Here is a 19,888-nt window from a genome sequence, read left to right as displayed (position 1 = left end):
AAAAGGGTTGCTTGTGCCTCGACCGGACGGCGACGGTCGTTGTGAAGGAAACCAACAAAGAATTCGGCAATGCTACCTCGACGGATATGAAATGGCAAGGGCATAAGTCTCTGGAGAAGGAGACCTAAAAGAAGCGGTAGAACTATGAAGCCCCCAACGATGTAGAGGTAACCGATTACGGGAAAGGTACTATGCATGCTGACTTGGAAATGCGTAGTGGATGTGACATTCAATGCATGAAGATGATGTATCGAGTGTCAATGTAATGAATCAACGCAATGAGAAGAATGCAGTTGGAGTCGGTGACGGATATGCTGAGAACGAGAGCTTCTGAGTGAAGAATGATACAGGGTTGGGGCATCTGATAGAATGCAGGAGCGATAGGATCGACCGCGCGACAAGCAGAGAAGGCGCACTCTTCACTTTCTTCCTGGGTCGCTGAACAACAGAACGGGTGTTTTGAACGTTCTTGTATAGTGTCTCCCATTAAGGTCATCGTTTTCAACGTTGCGTATGCTTGTACGGCGGATGTTGCTCACAGTGCCTGTGATGAGGCGAGTAGCCCAGAAACAGCGAAGATAATGTGACCGAGTTCACAAGAGCCGTGATCATGAGCCGTCAATAAGCCTTGCCAACATGCATACTGCACACGGCTACGCATGATTTGGATAGCAAACATGATAATGCATCTTAGCATCATTGGGAGCCTAGATCAGGTCTGCGATCCTTGGTGACGAGACTTTGGACAAGCCGGCTAATCTACCGCCTCTGCAGCATGCTGATAATATAGGATTACGTTGTATCTTCACGAACGACGGGCGAATTCTTCTCTAGGTGTTCGCAGGAAGGGAACAGCCGCCCGCAACGGTATCCGTGATGTTGACCCGGCTTTCATCTCTCGGACAGAAGCATCACATTACTAGTGGAATGGATGAGATCACAAGACATAAGCCCTCGAGCTAGAGGAGACGGGGGAGTGGGAACTGTCTTTCAAGCCCAGCGCCACGGTTGAAAGCTTGACAGGGGGTTGGAGAGGCAGGCCCAGACGGTGGCAGGCGCCAGACGCAAAAGGGTTCACATCATGGAAGGATTTGGTTTCCAGGATATCTTCGGCAGAACTTGGTCATAATTAGAAATTATACTGAAAGCCCGATTGCCTATTGAGGAAGGCCAGCGCGCGACTAGACTTGACTCGTCGATTTTGGCGTTAGATGGTGGCGTGTGGCTGTGATTCGTTGCACTCTCTGGGTCTAGTGGACGAGGTAGTTTAGGCCTTGGACCAAGGAAATGGCAGCCTCCAACGACCCACCGGACGGGCGCAGCTTGAAATATCCAATGAAAGTCGGACCGATGATGTCGACCGATGCTACATATCAGCTGAAAGGTCTGTCCGTCATAAGTGAGATCGATGGTGGCCTCACAACGCGCGTAATCGCCGAGTGAAGGGATGGTTCCTGCATGCCACATCTCGTACTAAACGGCCGGATCCCACTCTAGCATCAATTTAGTGGCCGTTGCGAACCAGGTCATGGGTCATAGTCGCCAGTCGTGATGCCTATATATGCATCGTACCAAGGAAAAGCCATCTTGCAACAAGGGTCTTCCCGTGGGATGGGAAGGCGAATCTGGCGGTCGTAGTCGGCCATTGAGACGGGCGTCAATGAAGCTGAGACAATAGTTCGCCATTGACGTCGCGCCTCTTCTTTCCAATATGTAAAGGAGCACAACATGATCATGTGTGGGGGCGTGGGCGTCCGTGATATCGTCAAGGAAGTTGGTTTTGGAGCGTATTCGCACGTCAACCCTTTCATTGATGTGACTGCTTGGTGGGGTGGATATACTCGTCTTTTTGGTCTTCGTAATAGTCCATATATTTGGCAGCTCTTGCCCATTAAGATGTTATTGCCCCAGAAACCACGGCCTTTTTTGGAAACAGTTTTTCCAGCTTTGGTTGATCGAAATGCCGTTAACGAAGAGTGAGGTTGGCCCAGGAAGCCTTGAATCATTGGTGAGTCGCCTTCTCTGCTATACATCAATCATACTGATGCGCCAATCCTCTATTGTAGTCCGAATTGGGATTGGGTCATCGTAGGCCAAATACGCCGTCAGTGAGCCACATGGTACCCCGACGCGGTACGGGGAGGACAGGACCGCAACCTGCCAGCCGACAAATGCCAAACGGCAATGCTCAAGACTCAAACGCTGAGGAAAGCCTAAGACGATCCGATCGACTTGCTCAACAGCAGCAGTCTCAAGGGTCTCACGCCCCTGTTGATGGTGTATCGCGTGGTGAGGCACCTCAGTCCAACGCCAGACAAAGTGGCAACAGCCATATTCAGGCTTCTCCCATCGGTCGTCAAGGCCATGCGACTTCCGGTGGAACAAGTAGTACAGCTAGGCCAGCAGGCAATCTACCATTTCAATTCGCCGCCACCTTCGACCATCAACCTCCTCGACAAATAAGACCTCGCCAACTTTTGCCACCCATCATCGTTCGCTTGCAAGTAGTGGGAGGCGTTGGACCAAATGGTATGGCATCGCCATTTGATGCTCAGGGGAGTATGCACGCAGTCTGCAAATCTTCAACCGTACAGCCAGGAGCAGCTGATGGAGATCAAATCGCGGCCTCGGCTCCGGAGCACCATACTATCTTACGGAGTAAGTCAGAGTGGACGTTTGATTTGCGTCCAATTGAATTTCACACCACGGGCTATTGCCAGCTCGAGATCTATTTTATTTACGTTCCACGAGGAACAACCCCAGCGAACGACACCGTCCGCATCGCGACAATCACATCTCGTCCAATACATGTTCACAGTTTCGCACCACTCTTCCCTGGGTAAAGTCCGAAAGTTGCCTATGAGATGAAATGCACTAACCATCCATCATAGTAGGAGTGCCTGAAGAGCCAAAGCAGCTATTATTAAGTTTCACAGAGCTCACGCTCATCTTTGCTTTTCACTTAACTCTTTCCTGACATGTTTTGAAAAGGAGAACAACATGAGTAAACAGACAGGGAAGCTTTCGGAAGGCAGGAGCCAATTGGACAGAATGACTTTCTTTGTATTACTAAAACGGAGTTCGAGATATTTTAATTTTCAAGATCGTCATGCTTGAACGGCGGAACATCGTGAAAGGGATCACACTGTTGCGCAAGAGAGTAGGACAAAAAACAATTTAGGACGGCAGAATTAGAGAACCTATCAGCTAGCGAGCCTTCGCGCCTTCGTCTCTTCCAATCCTTGACCATTGCGCGGCTCGCTCTGGTGGCTCTGCAAAGTCTTGCATTTCGAGGACTTCTTGCCGTGACATTCGTCGTTGCATATTCCTTTCTCGCTCTAGTAGATCATGCTAGGCTATAGACTGCAGGGAGTCAAGCCCTTGGCCAGTTTGATAATTGTAGATCCCTTGTAAATGCAAATTGAAAATGCGACTTTTTCCGTGGAGGTTGAGATTATGTAAATTACACTGGTGACTCTCTCAAAGGGAGCTCGCCGCAGAAATAAATTACTAGCGCTCATTCTATTCTTCAGCCCTGTGATTGGCTCCTTGCTCCCCATCGTCAACCTCAGAATCCTCACATCCATACCTCACAACCCCAATGCTCGGTGCCTTCAGAACGTCCTCGCCGCTCTACGGTGGGCTACTCTGGTACCTCTTCCTTGCCCTCTGTCCTTGCCCACATATCACCACTAACGCCTGACAGGAAAATCCCATGGCGGCTCTCCCCTCCTCGAAAGCGGCGGCAGCGTAAACGCCTTAAGCTCGTTGACCGCGTCGTTTCCACCGTTGCTTCCGCCTTACAGAGGAACAAGATTACAGAGCCGGAGCAATTACAGAGATGGAAAGCGGAGATGCCGACGCAGGAGGAGATGAAACCGAAGGATAAATATACGATTTTTGATCGGAAGGTTAAGGGGTATAGGAAGGGTGTGCATAGTGAGTATGGCCCTTTCCTGGTTCTTTTATTGGGGACGGCTGTAAAGACTGGAGACATAAAGAGTCTTGTGATTGGGATGGGAGGGCGAGCAGGTGAATGGGTGAAGATTTGGAGCAGAGGCTGACTGTTTGTGTAAAGAATTGCCTAAGTGGACGAGAGTGAGCCAAAGATTGAACCCGCCCGGGTTCTGAAGGGGTTGAGACGAAAGCGACAAATATTCATCTTTTGATGAATACGGGTAAAGTGACCCGAGGGGAGAATTCCTCTGGACTTTGACATCGATCAGAATATGGGTTGAGATGCAGAAGTGAAGCATATGTACATAGAATGATACCCAAACAAGCATGGAATTTGTCTCTAGCATAACGATCTGATGCTAATTCTCGCAGTCGCCTTTGCTGAGTGAGAGCCACGATGATTCGCTCGGTTCTGTAACGCAGATTTTAGGTATGTCCTGTCTTTTTGGCCAGATCTGCTCAGCACTGCCAATGCCCAATCCAACACCGTCTCCCTCTTCCTCCTCACCCACAGTCCACAGCTCTGGACTTGGTGCATGCCACGCCCTTGTTCGTCGAGCTCTATGTCCAGATCCTACTCTGTATTCGTTCCTACCCCTGATAGGCGGCGAAAGTGAACGCGAGGTCGCTGCTTTTGGTCTCCATGGCTCTGGTGGTATGTAATCTTCTGGTGGCGACTGGGGGCTGTTGTAGCCAGAGTAATTTGGGAAGATCTCGATCAGCTCTGGACTTGGCGTTTCATAATGGCTGAATCTCTGTTCCATTCTTTGGATCCACCGCTTCAATTTGAAGACAGGCGAAGATGCTGGACCGTGATGGAGAAGGAAGCGACGGGCTTTTGTAAGGTCTGGTGAAAGGGAATAGGAGCGGTGAAGCTCTGGCCGGACGGTGCTGGTCTCAGCAGTCACGTCCGGCGAATTGTATATTAGATCGCCATCATCCAGCGGTGGTGATATAAATTGAGCCCAAGGATCGTCATCGAAAGACTCAGGTCTTGAATTTGGATGTGCTTGCTGGGATGATGGCCATGAATGCCGCTTCTTGACGACTTTTGTGGGCATGGAAGAATCGCAGTGACAAGTATCGAAAGAGAAAGGAATATTTTTGCAAACATTCAACAACATTGCGTAAGGCAGAAATTGTGTAGGGAACGATACAGGAAGAGTAGACTATGACAATGTCGCCTGGATACTTATAGACGTGACCATACTTACTGCTGGGGCACAGGACTTGAGCCCCAACTTGCCCTACCCACCATATCTGTTCGGCTGCCAGATGACGCGAGTACGCGAATCTATCTATATGGCAGTACGGAGGTGCGCCCTCGACAAGACGACAAAGAAGAATATGGGCGTCATGATTCAAAAGGAAACAGAAAGGCCGCCAAAAAGTGGCAAAAAGCTTCTTTGAGATGTAGAAGAACATGGGAAGAGCTGCCCTCTAGACCTTGAGAGTTCTATGTGTTCCTGCATAAACTGGAGACGGCAGCAGAGCCGCATGGCAGATTCTGGGAGAATCACCGAAAGGAACCCTTGTGACCCTACAGGTCAGATGCAGTCCCAGGGCGTCAGGTGAAAACAATGACTCATGATATCGACAAATTCAAACTCTATCATCTCACCGAGTAAGGCATAATTATTACTTGCCAGTGAGTACGGGAATCGGACTGCAGCGCATCATCATGAAAAGCACAAGATGTAGTTGACAATGAGTACCCACAGCGTTATCTCTGAGAATCAAGGAATATAGTTATTCCGCTCCGTAGACATTTGTTGCAACAATAACCCTCGCCTTGTGCTTTCTAGATTCCATCTAGCTCACGAGCATGTCGTGATACCTTTCATTGGCCTCTCTAGGCCCATTACCTCTTTCCTTCACAGAGATGTCGTACTATTTCGCCATAGTCAACACCCGCGACCGCCCCGTCTTCGAGCTCGAATTTGGCACCTCAAAACAAGGCGGCGACGGGGTAGCTCGATTCTCTCATGAAGCCCGCCAAATGAACCCCTACCTCGTGCACGCGTCTCTGGATTTCGTAGACGAGATGCAATTCACCAATAACGCAATGTGATTTTCCCTTCCTTGCCTCATCGCTATAGTTTGCTTCTTCCCGTGCGAGCAAACTACCTTCTACCAACCATCCTAACAAATCCACCAGGTATCTCAAACGCATCGACACCTTCGCCTCCAGCCACATCTCCTGCTTCCTGACACCTACCTCGACGCGCTTCCTCCTCCTCCATCTCCCCCACCCTCCAAACACCGCCCCTCAACCCCCCACTTCCTCTCTCGCCTTCCCCCCATTCTCCCCCTACACATCCACCCCCACCACGACCTCCACAAGCTCCGGAAGGGCAACTTCGTCAAGTAGTACCAGCATACCGAACAATCCTACATCACCGCAGACGGAGGAGGCGATCAGGCAATTCTTCGGAGAGGTGTTCGAGGTCTGGATTAAGGCGATCATGTCGCCTTTTCAGGATGTTGAGGGGGCGGTGAGGAGTGGGGTGTTTAGAGAGAGGGTCAAGGGGGCGGGAAGGAAGTATCTTTGAACGAGGATAGATTCGGTGCGGTGAAGGGAACGTAAGGCTCTGGGATTGTGATATCGTGCAAGCTTCGTTGGGAAACCAGGACTATGTGGAGTCGCAGGCATTATCCAGAGTCGAATTCCACTGACTGCGACATCCTTATGCCCTCTCAAAATGAGGAGTTCGTCTCTGACAACAGCCGAGAGAGCTTTACTGGAAAATGAAGCGAGCAAGGGCACTCTTGGCTCGTCGGCTGATCGCTAGGCTCAGCTGGGATCACACGCTAGATTTCCAAGTTGTCTCCCCCGGGTGAGGTAAAGGCTTTGAGCTGAAACTTGTGAATTGGGAGTTTGACGCCTAGACATGCAGCATGGTCGTGCTTTGTACGTGTCAGAGCGCGTGCTTAATTCTAGTAGGCACTCGCGGGGCGTTGCACGAGACAGTTGAACTCGAGCGAGAGCATTCTTCTCGCATCAAGCCATCAAGCTCTACAGTTCAGCTATATATGGAAATGCTGAGAAAGTCGGCAAGAGCTCTTTGGAGGAACCGGGGCACGAATCGAGCAGGGGGATCACTTCTGCAAAAGTGGTCTATTTGTTAGTAAAGGAGCAAAGCTAGCGAAGACATTATCAGTCCATGCTATTCTTTTTTATACTCTGTGGTACCTCGTTTGGGCTGAGACTCTTAGCGGATCTGCTGTCACTATCATTCAATGACCATGAGAGCATGACGAGACGTGAGCAAGATACAAATTTCACATTAGACTAAATACGATCGATCCTAAATGCATGCTCATGAACCAGTACATAAGTCGCCGTTATAAACTTGAACGGCATAGCAAACGAGGAACGAGAGGGATATCGTCAGCTGTGCCAAAACGGATAAGAAAATCAGCCGCTCCAAAATTCAGACTCACTGCGTTTTTCGCCTCTGTCACTCGTGATCTTGACTGAGACGAAGCACGCAATAGAACCCACCACCTAGTCAACTTGCCACCTTGACACACAAGACGTTCGTTCGAGGTTTTGCTCCCAGGCTTCCTCCTCCAGAATTTGATGCCTTGTACCAACTCCTGCATCAGCTACTCCACTCCGCCCCCCTCACAGTTCATCTTTCCCCTTCGAAGTAGCCCCTTTCACCTTCTCCCCCACCTTACCAGCCGCCTCACCAACCTTCGCCTGTGCCTCATCCACAGTCTTGCCCACCCCATCACCAAATTCCTTCACTCTTGCTTTTGCGCTCTCAATAGCGGCCAACAACCTGGTTTGCGCACTCTCCATAGCACCTTTCTCAGGCCCATAAACCGCCTCGCGAATTTTCTGCCTGGTCTGCTCTACAGCTTCGTGACCTTGCTGCACCTTATCCTTCACATTATCATAGGCCTTACCAGCAGCGTTAGTAGCGCTGGCCGTATATCCGGTGTCTGTACTACCGTACAAGGCACCCATGATGGCTTCGGAAGCTGAGGACGCAATGTCTTCCATGCTCTTCTGAGCATTTTCGAGGGCGGCGGGTTGAGTGCCGTAAACGGCCTCGCTAGCTTTGGACGATACGGATGAGGCGGCATTTGCGGCGGCGGAAGTTGCCTTCTCGTACGTCCCTTTCTCCGAGCCGTATACCTGAGCGCTAGCTGCGTCGACGGCGGCATTGACCTGCTGGTTTGCGGCGGCCAGGATAGCCTCAAGCGTTGCGGGGGGCGTGAATACACCAGACACAACTGACGAGGCAGATGCGTAGGCGTCACTCGCGTAACTAGAGGCTGAGGCTGCCACATTGGCATGACCGCCTGCATAGAAGGCTGAGCTCAACCTCGACTGAACGCTCTCGGTGAAGTCGGGTTCGCGGCCACTAACGAGTTCAGAGAAGAGCGATTTGACATCCTCATACTGGACGCCGGCTGCTGAGGTTGCTTGGGCTGCGTAATCACCTGCTTGAGAGTAGACGGATTCGTGGAAAGGTGTGGGCGCGCCGTAAACCTGTTCGCTAGCTTTTGAGACTAGCGCTTCCCAATTGACAGATGCTTGGTTCGCTACAGATTCAGACCAAGGGGTCTCTGAGCCAACGACAGCGGTACTCGCGGCTGCTGAGGCCGATGATAGCGAGGCTGAAGCTTGGGAAAGTGCCGCATTGTACTGCGAAGAAGCTGAATCGAGCACACTTTGAGCTGGTGATTTGCTCTTTTTGCCAACTGCGGAGCTTGCTGACTTCGTCGCTTCGTCAAGCTTCTGAGAGGCCTGCTCGCTGGCTTTGCTGTATTGCTCTTGAGCCGCGTTCAGTAAGCTTTGATAGGTAGGAGTCGGTGAGCCATAGATCTGCTCTGACGCGGCGCTTGCAAGACTCTCGTGGACTGGTGTTGGGGTTCCATAAGCCGCGTGTGAGGCAGCCTTTACGAAGTCGGAGTAACGTTCGTGGGCCAAACCAATAGCAGCATAGTATTGTTGCTGTCCCTGCTGAAGATACTGCTGGTGCGCAGGCGTTGGCGTTGCTCCGACAGCGATCTTTGCACTATCATACTGTATAGATGCCGCATTGAGGCTGTCTGCAAGCTTCGAAGATGCGACAGACGAGATAGATTCCAGGACGCCCTGGCTCGGACCATATATAGCCTCACTTGCAGCTTTGGTTGCAGAAGCTTGCTCTGCACCAGCAACCCTGATGATGCTGGAGTAGAGGGATTCTGCAGCAGCGAGGGACTTCTTGTAAGCAGGTTCTGGCGTTGGCCCTAGAGCGGATCTGACAGATTCTAAGCTTTTGGATGCAGCCGCTACAGCTTCGGAGTATTTGGCTTTAGCTGCCGAGGCTATTTGCTCCTGAGAGTCACCATAGATGGCGGTAGATGAGGCTTTCCGAGCGGCGTTGAGCCGACTTGAGGCAGCAGATGTTGCCGCTGCGTAGGCACCATCCACCGAAGAAAACATTTGCTCATGGACAGGCTTTTTCTTGCCGGTGACTTGGGCCGAGACGATGGATTTAGCGTGTTCATAATGCTCGTTGGCATGGCGTAACGCTTCCGAATAGGCTGACGAGGCTGCGTCGACGCCCGATTGTCCTATTGGGGTAGGTGTACCATAGATTGCAGATGATGCCCTATTCATGTCAGCTTGCAAAGAACTTGGGAGTCGAGGAGACACCTACGCTGATACCGCGTCGGCCCATTTATTAGCTGCTACACTGGTCGCACTTTCGACTGCGCCCTGCTCAGTCCCGTATAAGGCGATCGAAGCTGCTGAAAGGGCCCTCGAGTATTCCTCGGCAGCCATGGAAGACGCGCTCTTCACAGTCCCTTGTGTTGGAGTAGATCCCAGGATCGCTTCACTGACGGCTCGCGTAACATCGGCATACTTGTCACCAGCATTGTCGATCACACTTTGGATTGTCTCCGAGTATGACGCTCCTTCATCAACAACATCGTCCAAGATTGGCTTTTGCTCCTTGACTTCTGCAGCCATAGCTCCACCATAAACCTTTTTGGATGCTTTGCTTGATACCGAGGAGACAATGGATTTTACGGAATTTGGACCGCTTGATGCCGTGGTACTCGCTTCACTAGACGAGTCGGAAATTGCCTCTGATACTGCGGAAGCTACGCTTTCTGCTTTCTCTGAAATCTTAGTGGCAATAGACTCATGGGCTGGTGGAGGGGTTCCAATGATAGCTTCACTTGCACCGGATGCGAGGTTTTCCGCCTGGTCTTTCGCTGCAGACGCTACGCTCTCTGCTTTGCCTGTGGCTGTACCTTTGACTGCTTCACTGGCCTTTTCAGATACTGCACTTGCGGTATCAGAGAGTTTCGAGGACGCTTCTTCAACGTAACCAGGTGGCGTTCCTACCACAACAGTTGATGCATCAGAAAGCGCATTGGAGGCCTTTTCGCTGGCGACGGAAGCTACTGATTCGGCAACACCTTGAGATGTCCCAATGATTGAGTCACTTCGAGACGAGACAGCCTCCATGACCTTTTGGGCCCCTCGAACAGCGGCTGCTGGTATTACCTTTGTGGTGAAATCATTGGAGTCATCTTTTGCTTGGATTTTCCATTTTCCGACATTCTTTAAACGGGCAAGCTCCTTGGCCGCTTGTTCAGCAGCGCTCATACCTTTCGCTTCAAGTTCTTCGGCAGCTTCCCTAGATCGTTGAACACCTGGGTGAGCTTGTGCGACGCCGTTCACCTTCTTATGCCATTCGTCAAATGATTTTTTGACTTCATGATATTTGGACCAATCCTTGTATGTGACACCCTCCATATGAGCCCATTTCATCCCAATCTCTTGTAATCCCAGATCGCGGATGCTATCGATCACTTCTAGTGTAGACGAGGATGCCGCAAATATCAAAGACTGCGTTTCATTTTCATAGCCTTCTTTCCAGTTACGAAGAGCCTGGGCCTTCTCTTTCACGGACAATCCGGCAGCTCGTGTGATCTTAGACAATTCTGCCTCCGCACTGGATACATCCTCTTCGCTGGATTCCTCTGGCAAAGCTTTGACTATCGATTTCATCCGTTTCTTCAGGCTCGCTTCTTCAGATGCAACAGTCTCTTCCAATTGGATGACCAAAGCATTGCCGGTTCCGCCCACTTGACTTTCAATCTGACGGTCCGTGATTTCTCTCACTCGCTCACTCAAGTCTTCAATGCCTCGGTCGGCAGCTTTAGCAAACTTGTCTTGCCAGCTCTTTAGATCGCGTTCGATCTTGGCACGTAATTGTTCAGCCTCCTGATCTGGTGTCAGTGTTGGAGCAGATGACATTGTGCTTGTTTCTGTCACGGATACGATCGAAGAAGAGGCCTCCGAGGCAACAGACGATACGGACGAGGTCGCAGGAGATTCTTCTTTCTCATCCATGACTGCTTGGATTTTCTTGCCGTCACGATATCGACCAAGCCGTTCGCCAATTCTTACTAGCTGCGGTTCGACATTTTGCCCATAGACTATTCGGATCTTTGGCCATAATATCCGACCGAAGAAATATGTGGTCGAATTCCAGGCGTATTGTACCCTAGGAATAATGATATCAACGAAGACCGAGCGGGTTTTGTCGTATGTGACTTGCAGTCTTGGCTGAACAGAGCCATACGTTGGAAGGATATGCTTGTTATACACATCCTTTACTTTTCCTTGGCTTTCAGTCACGTAAGGAGCCGCAGCTGATGAGACTTTGTCAACGTGAGGGGCAACATTTGAGTCATACTGCTTTTTCGCCTCGGTCTGAGCTGTGCTGACCTGTGGCTTCAGGACCTTCTCCCATTTCTCTTCGGTGAATCGCCATACTTGATCAACCTTGGGGGCAGCGTACGTTCCATAATACTGCTTGCCATGATTCGTTACCGGTACAAGCAACTGTTCTTTCGCTTTTGCAACGTAAGGGCTTGCTTGAGCGACGTACTGGGCTGCATATCGCTCATAATATGGCTCAATGTAAGGCGCCGCGGAGGATTGTAAAGTCAAGTACGGTTTACATATACGTTGATGTTCCGTGGAATCAGAAAGATCATTCAGGGACGAAGGACATCGAAAGAGAGCAGTGATGATGATGTACCAAAGTGAGCCCCTAGAACGATCAGTATGGGTAAGGGAACGAACGTAGAAATATATCGGGGACGTACCGCACAAGCCAGTTGATTGCGCGCGCTGCCAGAATAGTTGCAGCATTAGGTGATTTAGGAGGCGATTCTAGCCCTCCGATCTGTCCGTTGGGCTTTCGTTTCTGTTTGGACGGCTCTACTGGCCGCCCATTTGTCGCTGCCACCATTTGAGCTTTCAACGAGCTCAAAGCCGAGATCTCCTTTCGTGATGTCGGATCATACCATGGCTCTGATCCACAGAGACTGGGTAGAGGTAGATATGAAAGTGAAGCGTATGCAAGCGTAGTAGCAGTTGAGTCTGGAAGGATCGTAGGAAAGCTCGGGATGAAATCACCCAACGGCGGGCGATAAACCTGTTTTCCCTATCTGGGAAAATTCGATATCGAGAAGCGTGTGTCGCGTGCACGCTAACATATGAAGACTTCTCAACCAACCATCAACAAATTTGAGAAGATACAACACTCTGTAGATGTTACGCTTTCAGAAAGAACCACAACACCGCTGCCTGTCAACATCATCACCGCGAATCGCTCATATCACATCAATCTAACGTGGTGCGGAACTTTCCGCCCAATTTGCTTGCATTTCAGCGTCATTGCCGCTGATTATTTGCTTTCTCTTTGTTGTCTGACAGCAAGCCAATCAACCAGATCACCCATCATCGCCGTCGCTCCGTGAATATACTCTTTGACGACTTCCTGCTGAACGTGATGCGCTGATGACAGGGCACCGGAAATGGGGTCTCACAGGACCTCGCCCAAACGGCCTTTTGCAACTAGTACTTGAAATTGCCCTGCCACGATGAGCTCTCACAATCTTGGCATGGAGCCACCAACACAGGCCGCAGATAGCGAGCCTGCACCTTCTCATTCCAAAGAGCCGGACATTATGAATGACCCTGCTTTCGATCCAAAGTCAAGCCAAGAGAACAAAGCCGAAGATGTCGATACATGCCGGATATGCCGGGGAGAGGGATCCAAGGACGAGCAACTGTTCTATCCCTGCAAATGCAGTGGGAGTATCAAATACGTTCATCAAAACTGCCTTGTCGAATGGCTGTCTCACTCTCAGAAGAAGCACTGCGAACTTTGCAAAACTCCGTTCCGTTTCACGAAGCTCTATGACGCCCACATGCCGCAGTCAGTACCTTTGCTAGTCTTTCTCCGGCAAGCAGTCATACACACCTCCAAAAGTGTTCTTAAGTGGGCAAGGCTTCATCTCGTCGTTTTCGTATGGGTCTTCTGGCTGCCTTGGTGCACACGAGCTGTTTGGAGAGGACTTTTCTGGCTCGGCGATGGCGGCTGGATTGATTTAAGAAAACGAAATATTGAGCAACAGGCAACAATTACGTTTCAATCCGGAGCTACTGCCTCTAAGTCACCTGAAGCTCTTGCGACTGCACTTGTGTCAAAAATCTCTGGCAGACTCTTGAGGCAATGGAACCCTCTCACTGAATTTCTAGAGGCTTACCAAGATGGACCGCTTACCTTCCGTTTCATCAGGAAGCTGTTCAATACCTGGTACGGCCCAATGCCAGCCAATTCTCCATCTTCTCCAGCTGCTGCATTCTCGACCTATCAAACTCCGCAACGCCCGCCGTCCCTGCTTTCAAACATCACATTCCTCAGATCTTTGACTGGGTCAACAGTGCTTAATGACATCATCGTTGACATTCTAGAAGGCCAGCTGATTACGATCTTTGTGGTAGTAGTCTTCATTGTAATCTTTCTCATTCGGGAATGGGTCATGCAGCAGCAACAAAATATACAAGGGGACCGTAGAGCCAATCAAAATGGAGAGCTACAACCAAGACCTGCGATTCAAGGTCAACCTGCAGCAGCACCTCAGCCAGACGGCAACATTCGTAATCAGGCCTTGGCTATACAAGGCGTGGAGGGCGATCCGGCTGAGATTAGGAGAGATGTCCCACGGGACACGGCTAGGGTATTTGCGAGACCCCGAGGCAGACTCCACCGCCGCGCTACGAATCCAGAGGGACCAGGAGTAGTCGATGAGACTGCAAATACAAACACTCCAGCTACGAACAATATCTCCAGCTCTGGAGCCTCTGCTCAAGACCGTTCACATGATACAGCTCACTCGCCCAGTGAAACAGTCCAACGCCCGGCCATTTTAGATGGAGGCGTAATGGAGCGTGCAATGGAGCTGAGACGCACGTTAGATGAGCCCGATCATGTAGATACAAGCCAAAGCCGCTCAGATATACAGGTTTTCAAGGATCTCTGGTTACAGGCGGACCAGGAGCCTCACGAGGTCTTGCGTATCATTGGGGACGATAATCGCATGGAGGAGCTAGATTGGATTGTTAGGTTCATGCGGTACCTTGACACAACAGGATACAAACGTCCGGCTTCGACTGCTAGCATCAGGTCTCTGCCAGATGAACGAAGCAAGGACGTCTCCTCGCGGACGAAGCAAGATGTTGTAGATGTTGCGGATTCTCTTGCACCTCCTGCCCCCTCACTAAGTCCAAACGTGGATGGTCGCCAAGATGCTGAAGTCCCGCGGTCAACTGATAGCCTTCCACCTGTTGCTCTTTCTGTTTCAGGGACCCTGAAAGGATCTGATGCTCCCGAGTTCACTGTTCCTGAAGGTGAGGAATCTACAAACTCTGTGCAACTACCGGAGGACGGTATGCTATCTTCGGCCAATTCGCCACCTTCCAATGAACCAGACTCCACACCTTCAAGGCCAAGCTATACCGGATCTTCAACATCTACCGAGTCCTCAGCAAATAACACAAATGTAGGCATTGCAAATCCTACTGTGAACGACGGTGCGGGCGAGGATACTCGCGTGTCCAATGAAGGCGGTCCATCGCCTCCTGACGCAACCCTGCCCAATCAGCCTTTCTATGAACGTCTCATGGACTGGCTATGGGGAGAGGCCGGAGACGTTGAGCACCAGGTTGACCCGCCAGCTGAAGATGAAGAACGCGTAGTACTGAACGTTGCAGAGGAGGCGCCTTTTGTCCCTGCCGCCCGTCGACAGCAACCAATAATCGCAGATCCGGACGCTAATCAAGGTCAAGATCCCGATATAGTGGCTGCAGCTATAGAAGCTGGCGTGGACCCAAACCCAGCTGAAGGCCTAGATGAAATCGAAGATTTGGAAGGGATTATGGAGCTTATCGGGATGCAAGGTCCGATTCTAGGCTTGATACAGAATGGCATGTTCTGCGCTTTGCTCGTGTGTCTGGCTATTGGAGCCGCTGTATGGGTTCCTTATATGTTCGGCAAGTTCTTTCTTACCGGCTTAGCTCATCCATTATACGTGCTGCAGCAGCCACTTCGAGCCGCCTCCACAAGTGCAGACATGCTTGTGGATTTCTGCATCTTTGTAACCTGCCTGTCCTATTATTGGATGGACAGAGCTATCAGCGTTATGTCAATCCCCATTGGCTGGCTATTGCCACCACTGAAGGGGTTGCTTGAGACCAAGATTCTGGCTGATACTGCTCGAAGCTATGCGGAAAGGGCTCTTCAACGGCTAGCGCTCGCATCCATGGAGAGTAGCGAATTTATGGCTAAAGCCTTTGATATCCCTCAAATATCAGTACTAGCTCATGAGTCCCTTCGCTTGCTTGAGAGACGCTCTACCGACATCATTAGCTGGACCTACAAAATTTTCACCAGGATTCTCGAGCGTTCGCTATCAGTACGTGATTACTCCGACGTCACATCCGCCCTTGCGTCTGGATATAAAGGTCTTCAACAAACCTCCGGACAAGTCATCAGTAAAATGCTCACTCTTCCAGCGGCTACGCAATCGCTCTTAAGAATCAATCCGCTCAAATTCAACCTTGCAACCTCATCCCGGGAATTTCCCATTGATTTCAGACTGGCTACCTGGAATGGAAGAGACAAATTTGTTTCTATTCTCTTCGGATACCTCTTCTTCGGCCTGCTTGGTGCAACTTATTTACGTGTTGCAGCAGCAATCTGGGGGAAGAACAAGAAAGGGCGGGTCAACGGAGGGTTAGCGGACTTACTATATCAAGCTGGAGGTGTCATGAAGGTTGTGCTTATTATCAGCATTGAGATGATCGTTTTCCCACTCTATTGTGGGCTTCTGCTCGATGCCGCTCTCCTGCCACTATTCGCGAACACTTCCATCGGCTCACGTATAATCTTTCTGAGGGCTTCGCCAAACACGTCTCTATTTATCCACTGGTTCGTCGGAACTTGCTACATGTTCCATTTTGCGCTGTTCGTATCAATGTGCCGCAAAATCATGAGAAATGGAGTGCTCTGTAAGTTCCCTTTTGAATTGTCCGAAGCTATAAGCTAATAGTAGATAGTCTTCATTCGCGATCCAGATGATCCGACATTTCACCCGGTACGGGATGTTCTGGAGCGGCCTATAATCACTCAACTATGGAAGATATCGTTCAGCGCAGTAGTTTATGGGGCCTTGGTCCTCGCATGTCTTGGAGGTGTTGTGTGGGGCGTAGATTATGCCATTGGCGGTCTCTTTCCAGTTCTTTGGTCGTCGAGTGAGCCGATACTGGAATTTCCGGTCGACATCCTCTTCTATAATTTCCTAATGCCGCTGGCAGTGAAATTCTTCAGGCCTTCGACTGGCTTGACCAGTGTATACAGCTGGTGGTTCGAAAAATCTGCGAGGTGGCTTCGTCTATCTCATTTCCTACTTGGACACGGCAACCAAGACGAAGAAGGTCGACATCCGCGTCAGACATGGAAAGAATGGCTACGAGGAGACCAGTGCCAAATTTGCAAGACTCACGGAGAACTGTCGGACAACAAGGCTTTTGCGGTACTAAATGAGAACTCCCAAATCAAAGGCCACGAGAAAGGCGTTGACTTCATACGTGATGGGATGCACGTATTAGCTCCGTCGTCGGACCAAGTCAGGGTACCAAAGGATTTCGCCACCTTCCACCCTTTCAGTGATGATGGCCAGACGGTCATCATTGATGAAAAGCAACTTCCATGGTATGAACAGAATGAGGATTCATTTACAAAAGTCTACATACCACCGTTCTTCCGGCTCCGAATTGCCGCGCTCATCAGCCTTGTCTGGGCTTTTGCAGCCTTTACAGGCCTTTGCGTTACTGTCCTACCGCTCCTCCTTGGACGGTCCATCTTAACACGAGTGGTTCCAGGACATCTGCGCATGAACGATGTGTATGCCTTTTCGATCGGCATCTACATACTAGGAGGCTTGCTCTACGCTACACTTAATTATCATCGCTTCAGATCCTGCATTCAAGCCCATCTGACACCTCATGCGACTAATATCAAAGCCTCTCTTCGAAAGTTAGGTCGTGTATCGGTACGCTTTGTCAACATCATCTACACCCTCTCCGCCTTTGGAGTCCTGCTCCCTGCTCTCATCTCCCTGTCTATACAATGCTACATCATTGTGCCACTCTACACTTATATCATGACTCATGCACTCGACGAGTTCGACGAGACACTTGATTCAACAATCGCATTTCCAACATCGATCCCGGCCACCATCTCTAGCTTCAAAGAAATTACAGGCTCTCAGCCATCACGATCTCAACCAATCATCCACATGATCCAAGACTGGACGCTCGGAATTCTCTACGTTAAAGTCCTTGGCCGTCTGATCCTATGGACCGCGCCATCCCGTCCAGCAACAGCGCTCAGGAGCATTGTGCGTGACGGTTGGCTCTATCCTGACATTCGACTTGCCACGCGTGGCTTTGTTCTCCCAACGACTCTTATCCTATTGGTCATTCTTGGAGCACCGTTGCTCCTCGCAAAGCTCTCTTTACGAATGGTCTTCACGGCTTCAGACGCAGAAGACCCGTTTTTCCGTTCTTTGATATACAGATATAGCTTTCCAACACTAATGGGGGCAGCCTTAGCGACGGCGCTCCTCATCGTAGTTATGAAAGCGTTCGGGCGTTGGAGAAGGAGGGTCCGGGACGAGGTCTATCTGATTGGAGAGAGGTTGCATAATTATGGTGAGGCGAGGCGGAAGAAGCATTCGAAGAAACAGAGGGCGAAAGCGAAGGGTAAAGAGAAGGAAATGGTCGAGCGACCGACTTCTGGTGCAGTGGCTGCCGAAAGACCTGGGCTTGAGAGGCGAGAGACTGCCTGAGAATGACTCGAGAGGGTCAGGACATCTTTTTTGATACTGATTGCTAGCCTTCATAGACTACAACTCCACAAAATTCATGATTCATTATTGAAAATCTCGATTTCTCGCTATACTTTCTTGTCCCATGGTACTTGCCTTCCTCTAGGACTTTGATTTTTCACTTCATCCTCAACATATCTGCAGCTGTCTAGCAACTGTAGCGTAACTTTCCAGGTGGTACTCCACTTCTCTTGGAAGCCGACAAACCTTAGCCTTATGGCAAAAGCCATGCCCCACATTGAGGGTGCCCCTTCTCTCCGCCTTGGGCATCACATGATTCTTTTCCTAGGCATCGATATCCAATGAGCCACAAATATACATTCAGGCGTCGTTATCTGCTTGTCAACCGTCAACCGTCTCAAAGTTTAACGAAGTCTTCCTGAACGAACTTCCTGATTTGGCATTTGGGCTACATATCTTCTCAAAGATGCCCTGTACCCCAATGACGCCACAGGAAGTTTGATATTGCTTTTACTTTTTTCACTTACTGTATTGAAATTTGAAGACACGTGTCACGATCATGATAAGTCTTGATTGTGCAAACATGCAATACGCTAATAAACGCAACCGACAAGAATCTGCAAGGTATATAAGGTGACGAGAATAATAGGTAGTAATACTCTCTATGTCTTCAATGGTTTCCATTCGCATTCACATGACTTCAACCCATGTTACAGAACAGAAATGCATGCATACAACGATATCCACAAAAGAGAGCTGCTCCCACCATCACCCATGTTGATTCCCTACCCGAAAGAGATATGAGAGACCACATTTCTGAGTTTTTACCGCCACCTTATGGGCCTTTGAAAGGTATCACGTAAGCCATCACAAATGCACGAACATGTTCACATGATCTATCATAGTCTCGAAATATAAATGTCTTGATTGCGCTTCACATTCTTGTTTCTTTCATTCTCATCGTCAAATGGCTGATGACGGAACGCTGCCTTTTGTTCCATAATATGTATACGTGTCGAACTTCGACCTGGTCCCTCTTCAAGATAGGTCAGACTTGAAGCAACTATCACCCGTGGAGTCCCTGCCTAGCCTCTTCTTTCCGATTCATAGGACGAAAACATCCTCAAAATGACCCAAATACTGGAAAGAACGAAACAAAACACAGCCGTAAAAGCGCGCAGCACATGCCAAAAGCTGGAATTCATGCAGGAATCATGGAGGCCCAGTCAAATGTGAAAAATAATACATACTACCAATCAAAGAAATCATCACTTCCACCACCAGCATCACCGTCTCCTCACTTCTCCTGTTCTATCTCCTTTCTTCGCCGATCCAACCTCCCAGAAATCTAACACCGAGGCTCCCACGACCTCCACATCACCGAAAAGACAAGAACGAGGACAAAACACTCTCCTTACCTTCTTGTCAACACCCCGAATCCCGTTCCGCACCTCATCACAGACACGAAAATCAAGCATTATCCCTACCAGCGAAAACACCGTCCCGTCAGCAACTTCCCAGCTTAATACTAACCGAACAGTCTCACATTCCCATCCCACATCGTTTTCGCCATCCTTGCATCTCTAATGTAGTCCTGCAATGCGCATCAGAGACAATAAGATCTGCGCGTGAATGAACAATCTCGTAGCACTACGTACGACCTGATAGATTTGAAATGATGTATTGTCTTACCTGGCCCCATTGA

General features: G+C 49.9%; 4 protein-coding genes across 4 annotated transcripts; 3 read left to right on the top strand and 1 right to left on the bottom strand.

Annotated features, from left to right (window-relative positions):
• Positions 1-1,960: 1,960 nt before the first annotated feature.
• Positions 1,961-2,843, top strand: KY384_003007 (uncharacterized protein; the record flags this gene model as incomplete). The annotated part of the gene is made up of 2 exons (XM_044811528.1): positions 1,961-2,008; positions 2,067-2,843. 2 exons carry the CDS (start codon positions 1,961-1,963, stop codon positions 2,841-2,843), a joined length of 825 nt encoding a protein of 274 aa, XP_044670661.1.
• Positions 2,844-3,601: 758 nt separating this feature from the next.
• Positions 3,602-4,064, top strand: KY384_003006 (uncharacterized protein; the record flags this gene model as incomplete). The annotated part of the gene is made up of 2 exons (XM_044811527.1): positions 3,602-3,651; positions 3,707-4,064. The coding sequence occupies 2 exons, from the start codon at positions 3,602-3,604 to the stop codon at positions 4,062-4,064; spliced, it is 408 nt and encodes a 135-aa protein (XP_044670660.1).
• Positions 4,065-7,585: 3,521 nt separating this feature from the next.
• On the bottom strand, positions 7,586-12,236 carry KY384_003005 (uncharacterized protein; the record flags this gene model as incomplete). The annotated part of the gene is made up of 3 exons (XM_044811526.1): positions 7,586-9,572; positions 9,621-12,035; positions 12,091-12,236. 3 exons carry the CDS (start codon positions 12,234-12,236, stop codon positions 7,586-7,588), a joined length of 4,548 nt encoding a protein of 1,515 aa, XP_044670659.1.
• A 634-nt stretch (positions 12,237-12,870) lies between these two features.
• On the top strand, positions 12,871-18,183 carry KY384_003004 (uncharacterized protein; the record flags this gene model as incomplete). Its single annotated transcript, XM_044811525.1, has 2 exons — positions 12,871-16,342; positions 16,391-18,183. 2 exons carry the CDS (start codon positions 12,871-12,873, stop codon positions 18,181-18,183), a joined length of 5,265 nt encoding a protein of 1,754 aa, XP_044670658.1.
• Positions 18,184-19,888: the final 1,705 nt, after the last annotated feature.

This window comes from Bacidia gigantensis (genome assembly GCF_019456465.1).
Source record: "Bacidia gigantensis strain McMullin 20006 chromosome Unknown contig_180, whole genome shotgun sequence".
Taxonomy (NCBI): Eukaryota; Fungi; Ascomycota; class Lecanoromycetes; order Lecanorales; family Ramalinaceae; genus Bacidia; species Bacidia gigantensis.
Note: the sequence above shows the minus strand (reverse complement) of the source record. Positions and strands in the feature narration are given on the sequence as shown.